The sequence below is a fragment of the Columba livia genome, chromosome 3 (assembly GCF_036013475.1).
Source record: "Columba livia isolate bColLiv1 breed racing homer chromosome 3, bColLiv1.pat.W.v2, whole genome shotgun sequence".
Lineage (NCBI taxonomy): Eukaryota > Metazoa > Chordata > Aves > Columbiformes > Columbidae > Columba > Columba livia.
Window position 1 is genome coordinate 112,078,409 of NC_088604.1, and position 9,303 is coordinate 112,087,711.

Consider the following 9,303-nt stretch of genomic DNA (forward strand, 5'->3'; position numbering starts at 1 on the left):
ATTTGCCATCATGAGGGCCTTGCACACAAACTTGTCCCTGTCTCTGTTGGCCACCCAATGGGTGAATGTCACGGGTCCCGGGGAGGACTCCTTTCTGGTGCTCCTCCAACCAGATTAGCCAAGGATAAAGCCTTGACACCCAAGTGTGATAAAGCCTGAACACCCAAGTGTGCTCCTCTATGGACATGAGTATTCCTGCCTCAGCTCACCACACATTTCGTTTCCTGTTGGACCTGACTTATTTCAATGTCTTGGAGGCTGAAAGCTGGCTCCGCAGCATGTGTGCCAGAGACATTACCCCAGTTTGGCTGGTGTCCACCAAGAGGCGTGTGTCTTTAGCAATGATGGTAATTCCAGGGAAAAGAAGCTTGTTTGATTGATCAGAACCCTGCAGGGAGAAGAGAAGAGCAGGGATGCAGTCACAACATTTGCAACAAATTCCATGGAGCATGTTGCTCACACGCAGCCTGCTGTGAGTTCCCCTGCTGCTGAGCCTGTGGGGATGGTCAGGGGATAAAGGATGAGACCTGACCTACCTGTCTGAAATACAGCTGTCGCCAGCCTCGGGGCAAGTGGAGCCAGGAGCTGGTCCTGCAAACCATCCATCCAGGACACAGAAAGCTTTCAGCAACCATGGCTGTTCTGGAACAGGCTGTGCCATGTGCATCCCTGTCTATGAACATTCCTTGCCCTAGAACTGAGAAGGAGCTTGAGATATTGCCCATGGCTATAGGAGGACAGTGGCCTCAGAAAGTGGCTTGGGGTTTGTGTTGCCCATGACCAGCGATGGCCACAGGGTGACAGAGGAAGGACTTTTCCTGGGGAAGAGGCGTCAGGCAGTGGTTGAGATGGAGAACAACTTCACCATGGCTTTGGCTGTAGGTGGAGGGTTGTGGGTCAGAGAGTAATTCTGCATCTTGCACAGCACAGCACAAGTAAAGGGCCGTACATCACGTTTTTCTCTTGGTTTACTTTTTTCTGAAAGAGTCATAAGTTGGTAGCCAGTGCAGAGCAAAGGTCAGACAAAGTGGCTCACTGAATTGGAATGAAATAAGGAAATTCACTTGGCTATGTAAAGCCTGACAGCTCTAGAACTGGAGTGTTTTTTTCCCTAATTCTTCTCTTTTTTTTTTTTTTTTTTTTAAAAAAAAAAAAAAGGAAAATGTTATTGGGAGGGACATGGATGATGTACCTTCATAGATCCTAAACTATACAATGTTGCAGTAAAGAGAGAATATGCCTTTATCACGTATCTTTTCATTTTGGAACATGGCAAATTCAATCTGCTGGTCCATAGCCCATGGAGTTCAACAGACACCTTTGACTTTTATTCCTTTGGCTCAAGAGCTCGATGACACATCCTGTCACTGGGGTTAGCACAATTAATGCAGATAATCTGCTCTCTAACATCTCATAGAAGAGGCTGCCTCCTACCTAAAGATCTGGAGACAAGAAGAGCCCCAAACCATACTAGACAGAACATGAGCACTATGAAGAGAAGTGACGCTCAAATAAAAAATGAGGTGGTTTGAAGAACTTTTAAGACCTTGCAGGAACAGAAACAGGAAGCACTGTATATGTAATGTAAAACTGTGTGGATTTTCCGTGTAGATTTTGGAGCCTTCTCTGACAAAGTGCCCTTGGGGCAAAGGCGGCTGCTGGGCTGCCGTAGGCAAAGCATGGGCAGCAGGTGCAGGGAGGTGGTCCTTCCCCTGGGCTGTGTCCTGCTCGGGGCTCCCCAGTGCAAGGCAGCCATGGCCATAGTGGAGAGAACCCCCAGGCCAGTGCCCCCCCAGGCCCCTCCCACTTTCCATTGGGCTGGGACTGCTGGTCAGTTGGAGCCACCAGCCAGAAGAGACAGCAGGACGGAGCTGTGCTGGCACCCAGCAGCGCTGGCAGGAGGCAGGGTCTGGCCCCGCAGCGCTGCCCCGGCACCAACACCAGCACCAGCACCAGCACCAACACCAGCACCAGCACCCACGCCGCGTCCTTGCTGTGGCCGTCTGCATCGCGTCCTTGTTGCACGGCCAGGGTCCTCCTGTCCCGGGCGGGATGGGCCAGGCCAACTGCTGCTGCGGCTCCAGGTGGGTTCCCCCTGCGGCTCGGGGACACGCGGGCACGGCCGGGCCCCGCAGCAGCGGCATTTCTCATGCCCGCCGCTCTCTGCTGGGCAGGGAGGCTCTCAGCGACACCGAGCCGGTGCTGAGAGCAGACGTGTGGCTGACCCGGGGCCGCAAGAGGAGCAAGAGGCGCCTTCTCCTCCTCCAGGAGGACCTTCTCATCGCCAAATTGCAGTAAGAGCCTCAGAGCCCAGCTGCCTTTCCCCCATCCCTGGCCCTGGGAGCCGGGCAGGGCCACCCTGGCACCAGCCCCAGGTGCTGGATGCACCTATGGCTGTGCCAAGGGCAGGGGGGGACAGGGCTGTGCCCGAGAGGACCCCAAGGAGGGAGGCCACCCCAGCTCACTGCCTGCATCTCCTCTCTGCAGACGTGGCAGCACCCTGCGCCCACAGCTCCGCCTGCCCCTGGACCAGCTGTGGGTGCTGAGCAAAGGGAAGGAGGCGGCGCGGGAGGAAGAAGAGAACAGTGATGAAGACCTGACCTGCCTCATCTTCATCTGGCCTGGCGGCTCCTGCGTTGCCCATTTTGGGTGAGTCGTGGTGCCACGTGTCATGGCCAGGCAAAGAGATGGTTGCTCTCTGTGCCCATGCCAGTCTGGGAATGGCCTCTGCCCCCCGTGCAGAGCCTGGGGAGGGAGGGAGGGGGCATTGCCATGTCCTGCATCCCCTGCTCAGCTCTTGTGGCCCAGAAGGGAAGGGTAAGAGCAGCTGCTCTGGCAGGACAGAGGGAGCCAGGGCTTGGGCAGCGCCTCTGTCCTGCCCCACAGGGTTTCTTCCTGTCCCTATGTCCTTCCCCGCAGAGCAGGGCTGTGCAGACGACTGGATCTGCCCATGGGGTGGGGAGCAGGGGCCCTGACGCTCTTACTCCTCTCTTTCTGCAGCTCGCGGGCACTGAAGGACCTGTGGCTGGACGCACTGCTGGGGTAAGGGGAGGGACGCTCCAGGCACAGGTGGACGGGGGATCTCAGCTCCCCAGCTGGGGAGAGGTGAACCCACGGCTGCGGGCAGCCCTTGGGCAGAGCTGCCTGATGAGAGATGGCTTGGGGTCACCCGGCTGTCACCCTCTCCCTTTGTATTGCACAGGACAACAGAAGAAGCCAAAAGACCCCGAGTCACCTATCTGGCATCACTGAAGGTGGTTGAGAAGGAGCTAAGCTGCCGCCGTGCTGTGAGTGTCTGTCTGTCCTGGGCTTTCTCCCCGATCACTGCTCCTGCAGCCCAGCAGCAGAGCCATGGCTGCTCACCCGCTTCCCCTCCTTCTCTCTTGCCCAGGGGAGGACGTTCAACACCAGGAGCCTGGAGAGGCTGATGGAGTACCAGGCAAGGGTGCAAATGGCTGCCTTTCACCTGCCTCTGGCTGTGCTGGGGTGTCAGGGATGTGCGGCAAGGGGGGTGAGGTTGTGCTGGATGGAGGGAGGGTCCCGCAGGTCTACTCGGGGATCAGAGTGTTGGAGAGCCCCCAGGAACACCAGTGCATCATTGCTGGCACTGCAGGGAAGAAACCTGCTGTGTGGGGCAGAGAGCCTGGGAGGGCAGAGGGTCCCAGCTGTGCCGCGCTCAGGCTGCTGGTGCTGGTGGCAGCTCGCTGGTGGCCCTTTGTGCTGCAGGGCTGCTCTGTCAGCACAGCCTGGTTCTTGCAGGGTGATGCCAAGGAAGGGCCTCTGCCAGCCCCATCTGGAAATGGAGGAGGACTCGGTCACAGAGCAGGTGAGTTTTTTTAAAAAACACAACCTCCTGCAAGCGGTGTGTCTGCGCTCACTTGTCCCTTTAGTGTCACCATGCAGGATGGGCAGCCCAAGGGAGGATTTCACCTGCAGGAGCAAGGACACCCACAGTTCAGCGCCTGCTGGATGTGGATCTGCAGAGACACGCAGCCTCTGGTGCTGCCACAGCTTGGAGGAGGGCAGGGCCAGGGCTGTCCCAGGCTGTCCCGCTGGCATGCTGGCTCTCAGGAGTCCCCAAACTGGAGACACTGAGCCAGAGCTGTGGCTCCAGCTACCGCTCCCTGCCCGTCCTGCCGCAGCACTCAGCTCAGCTCTGCAGGCAGGGCAGGGCAGGGCAGGGCAGGCAGGCTCCATTGACGGGCTCTTGCTCTGTTTTCCTTTGCAGCAGGAGGCAGCAGCAGCAGGAGGAGGGGGCTGCCCTGGCCCTTTGCTCTGCGGCACAGCCGGGCCGCTGCCCAGACGCCAGGGCAGGAGGGCTCTGGCTGCAGCAGGGCGCTGTTTGGCCAGCCCCTGGCAGCCCTCTGCGGAGAGGACGGCACACTGCCCCAGCCCATCCAGGTAACCAGCCGGGACAGGGGGTCCCCAGCCCTCCCTCCAGATGATGCACGGAGAGGCTGGGTGTCCCCATGGGCTCCAAGACTGGGAATTGGGCTCTTCAGGCATGGCTCACGTTCTGTCCCTAGACCAGTCTGGGATAGAGCTCTGGCTCTGGCCATCACAGTTGGAAGGCATCTTATCAGCCAAGCCTCTGTCCTCCTGCCTCTCCTACAGGAGCTGCTTGCTGTCCTACGTCAGAAAGGACCTTCGACGGAGGGGATATTTCGCAGAGCCGCCACTGGAACAGCACTTCGGGAGCTGCGCGAGGCCCTGGACCGTGGCCTGGATGTCGACATAGGAAGCCAACCAGCAGATCTGCTGGCCGTCATCTTGAAGGTAAGTGTTTCTGATCTGCAGATGGAGGAGCTCCTGGCTGGTCTGGCGTTGTCTAGGACTCACCTGGAGCCCTTGTAAATGCAGGACTTCCTCAGAAACATCCCCTCCAAGCTCCTCGTGGAAGACCTGTATGAGGAGTGGATGGCAGCCCTGGAGAGGTGCAGCATGGAGGAGAAGATGGAGGAGATGAAAGTGTAAGTTTTGGAATCAGGCTGTCTGTTGAATTGGAGCCCTGTCTGCTGGTCAGGAACATCGGGAATGCTGTGGGAAATATCTGCTTTATTCACCTTGTGTTCCTTTTTTCTCAGGGTGGCCAAGAAGTTGCCAGCGGCCAATCTCCTGCTCCTGAAGGAGCTGATGTCCCTCCTCCAGCACATTGGCCACAACGCAGCCACCAGCAGGATGACCTTTAACAACCTGGCCATCTGCGTTGGGCCCAATCTGCTGAGCCCACCCAAGGAGGAGCTGCTGCCGCTGGACGCCCTGCTGGAGGTCACACAGAAGGTACGCTGTCTGGAGCAGCCGGCTGCAGCCTTCCCGGCCCATCAGAGCTCGGCTGCTCGCAGCTCTCTGGATGCCTTCTCCTCCCTGGAGCCAACGCTGGTGGGGGGGCTGCGTGGAAGAGCAGCCCCACAGCCACAGCCTCCTGCGCAGAGGCGAGGCTCAGGAGCGGGAAAGGCTTCTTGGTGCCTTTTCAGGCAGCTGGGTTGAGACAAAGGCTTTGATGTGTGCAGGTGAACGTGCTGGTGGAGTTTATGATTAAGAGCTACAGTGACATCTTTGTGGAGGAGTTGACTGGACCATCTGCCAAAGAGTCACCGGCACACATGGACAGATCAGCAGGTAAGAGGAGAATCTCATGGATTTTACAGAATGACATTGGGAATCTAGCAATTTCAGTGTTAAGAAGACATCTGGTGTAGGGGTTTGGCATGGCTTTATTTTATGATCTTCTCCTTTCCAAAAAGTCACTTTGCTGCACATGCTTTTGCTTTTTAGACCTGCATTTGGAAGAGCAAAGTGGCCCCACAGGCAGAACAGACGAGAACCATCAGGTAAAAACCTTTCTGGATGCCCCCCCATTCTGCCGGAAAACCTCAAAGGAGCTGGTGGAGACACAGTAGTGGAGAGCAAAATGGCAGAGGTATGGCAGCTCCCCAAATACAGGGACAACGTGTCTCAGGTCAGAGCTTTTGTTCTCATGAGGCCCAGGAGCTGCTGTGCCTCCTCCTGGCAGCCGATCCCTCATGTGTTTAGGATTCCTGCTCTCCATGGAATGATACATCGTAAGGAAAGCTAACTGTAAATGATGCAAACCAGAATGATCTATGCAGAGAAGAGCTGGCGATTTGGCACTCCGTCGCCTACTGCTCCAAGTTGTGTCTTTACACCTGTTCACTCCCAAAATTTCTGTTTCAGGTACCTCTATCTTCAACTGCAATGACCTCCCAGAGTCCGGCAGAGTCCCTAGAGAAGCTGGAAGAGCTGAGGAGCCCTTCAGAGGAAAGAAGGTAAAATGAGATCCATTTGCTTTAAATCATTATGGATCAGTTGTGACCTTCCCTAACCCATACCACTGTGAAATGGAAAGGTTTGCAGGCTCTCCTAAGGACAAGGAAAAGGAAAGAAAGAGGAAGAGAACAGAGGTCTGGGGAGAAGAGGATGACAGCCAGATGGAGAAGAAGAGGAAGAAGAGAGGAAATGTTTCTGGGGATGGAGCAAGGAAAAGACACCGGAAGGTGCAGAGGTTCAGGAAGCCCAGGTGCGAACCAGGCTCGGCTGCCCATCTTTCTCAGCTCTCAGCACTGCGCTCAGTCCGTCCAGCTCCTTGGCAAGGGATGGCAAGGGATGGTGCTGTGCAGGGCTCAGAAATAACTCGGTTGCATTGGGAGCAATGCTGCATAGGCACAGGTCTCTCAGGGCATCACCCACGGGGATGAGTTGCCACAGCCATCCCAGAGCCACTGCAGTCACAGCTCTCCCTGCTGGGCTGTCCACAATTCCTTGTACACGCTGTTCCCCAAGGAAAGGGGAATCAAGTCTTGCCTATTCCTGCCTTTGTGCGTTTATCAGTGCTTTCTGTCTCTCTCGTTGCAGGTCCCGTTTTCCTGTTTCCAGTTGAGTCCCTGTGTTTCCTGTTGTTGATGTTCGCAATAAAGTGTTTTTAAAGTTGCAAGAAAGTGTTTTTAAAATGTTGACACCCCCGTGGTTTAAGTTCACAATAAAGTGTTTTTTCTTTGTTCTGACTATGTCTGCTGTATGATTTTTTTGGACTGGGGAGATGTTATTTGGCGATGAATCCTCATGGAGGAGGTTGGGATCATCCCTTGTACCAGCATCCTTGCCAGCGGCATCAGGGCTGAGTTCAGGTGCCTGGGGAGTCAAACCGCAGCACAGTCACACAGGGGGGGGGAGGTTGGACAGGACCTCTCAGGGGTGAGTGTTCCCTCAGCTCCTGCTGGGATTGTGGGCACCACACAGCTCCTGCTAAGGCCAGATGTGTGCTGGGAGCAGCGCCATGAGCTCAGGGCAGGGGCAACACGCCGGCAGACACACTGGCCAGGAAGGGCTGAAGGTCCGTGTGCAGCCGCCATCACCTGCAGCTTGCTGTCCTCTGCAGCCACCATCCTTGCATCCTGATTGTTGGGCACTTTCTTCACAATCCCCTTCCTCATGGCAATGGGATAAACCAAATTTCCACACTGGGCAGCACAAGTTCATTTGCTGATGGGGCAGCCTGAGCAACAGAAAAGCCCTTGGTGCTGTACACGCTGTACAAGTCGCTGTACAAGTAGCACATCACGTGGTTAGAACACTGCTCACAGGGCAAATGCAAAACACAGCCACATACAGGCTCCTGGTTGGAATTTTAAGTGTCTCAGCCAAAACCAGTACACAGGGGCAGGAGTTACAAGTTGTGAGTTAGGAATGAGGGAGCTCGTCGGTCAGAAACCTCAGGAACTGAGTGGTGGATGAGTGAAATCCCGTGTGACCTCTCAAGTGGGCATCAGGGCTGCTTTGAGGTGCTTTGGGAGTGGAACCAAAGCACAGAATCACACAGAACAGCTGAGGTTTGGAGGGACCTGTGGAAGTCACCTGGTCCAACCCCTCTGCTCAAGCAGGCACACCTGGAGCCACTAAATATATGACCACAACAGTATAATACTGGTTTCTCATGTGCAGATGGAAGATCACATGTTTTAATTTGTGCCTGTTTCCTCTGGTCCTCTCAGCACATACCCCGGAGAAGAGCCTGGCTCCCTCAGCTTCTTTCCTTCTCAGCAGCGTACCATACACACTGATCCGACACACACAGCCTGCCCCTCACAGTTTGTCCCAGCTGAAGAGTGCCAGCTCTCAGCCTCTCCTCATGTGGAAATAAGCAGGAGAATTTCCACTGGACCTTTCTTGGATTTCTTCAGAAGTCATCCGCCTCAAGTAAGAGATTTGAGACATTAGTCTTCAGCCAGGTTACCTCATGAGCTGTGCGACTGTAGTTTGGTTAGAAGCGCCAGAGCACATCATTAACAGGTTGTGAACCTGGCAGTTCTGTCCAGGAAGGGCCTGGGAGCACTAAGGTGACACCAGGAGATGCCCCTGTGTGTCAGCCAGGCTGGATGCTCCGTGTTCCGCACGCAGTGGCACAGCAGGACCGCAGCCACTGCTCGACCTGTGTGTGCGCTGCCAGCTGCACTGAGAGTCCTCCTGTGCTGAGCTTTCAGGCCTCTCAGGTCATGTTGACAACAACTCACAGAATCACAGTCTTTACTGGGTTGTGCCACTTTTGAATATGAATTTTCTAACTGTGAAATGACTGTGGAGAGGAATCTTTACCATGCAGATTCCTAGAGCTGCCAGAGCTTAGGGATGAAGACAAAGACAAAGACAAAGACAAAGACAAAGACAAAGACAAAGAAAAAGAGGAAAGGAAAGGAAAGGAAAGGAAAGGAAAGGAAAGGAAAGGAAAGGAAAGGAAAGGAAAGGAAAGGAAAGGAAAGGAAAGGGAAAGAAATGAAAAAAGAAAAGAAAGCATGGTAGCCTGCTTGCTTTAGCTGTTCTTCTTTAGCTGCTCTACTATCCTCTCACACAGGTGCTGCCATCATTCAGCTCTTAGCTCCTCAGAAACAAAGACTTAGCAGGAGATCATGGTATAGAGATTATTTGCTGGCCTCCTGCAAAATAAAGACTCAATTGATTAAGACCTGGATGTATTTTCAAGTTCAGTTTGTGTTGCAGTCAGCGTGTTGTGGATTCCAAGGCTGTTGAGAGTTAAAATCTTTGTTGACATCTTTTGCTGCCTAGGTCTCCAAGAAAGCTGATAAATAGCAGCAGGTAGTTGATGTGAACTGGCCCCAGTGACCCACCCTGAAATTACTTGTTCCCCTCACTTGGGGTATGGAAATAGGATTTTGTGTGAAGTAAGTAGGAGCAGCTGCTTCAGGGAGATGTACCTGGCTGATACAGGAGGCATGGACCTTGCAAGCTTCACAGTATCACAGTATGTTTGGGATTGGAAGGGACCTCAAA

General features: G+C 54.6%; 1 protein-coding gene across 1 annotated transcript; it reads left to right on the forward strand.

Moving 5' to 3' along the window:
- Positions 1-4,206: 4,206 nt before the first annotated feature.
- Positions 4,207-7,006, forward strand: LOC135579194 (T-cell activation Rho GTPase-activating protein-like; the record flags this gene model as incomplete). Its single annotated transcript, XM_065059542.1, has 8 exons — positions 4,207-4,401; positions 4,615-4,776; positions 4,861-4,970; positions 5,085-5,280; positions 5,511-5,619; positions 5,776-6,287; positions 6,368-6,538; positions 6,874-7,006. Coding segments are annotated over 6 exons (897 nt in total), but the record flags the coding sequence as incomplete, so codon positions are not given.
- Between the last annotated feature and the right edge of the window lie 2,297 nt (positions 7,007-9,303).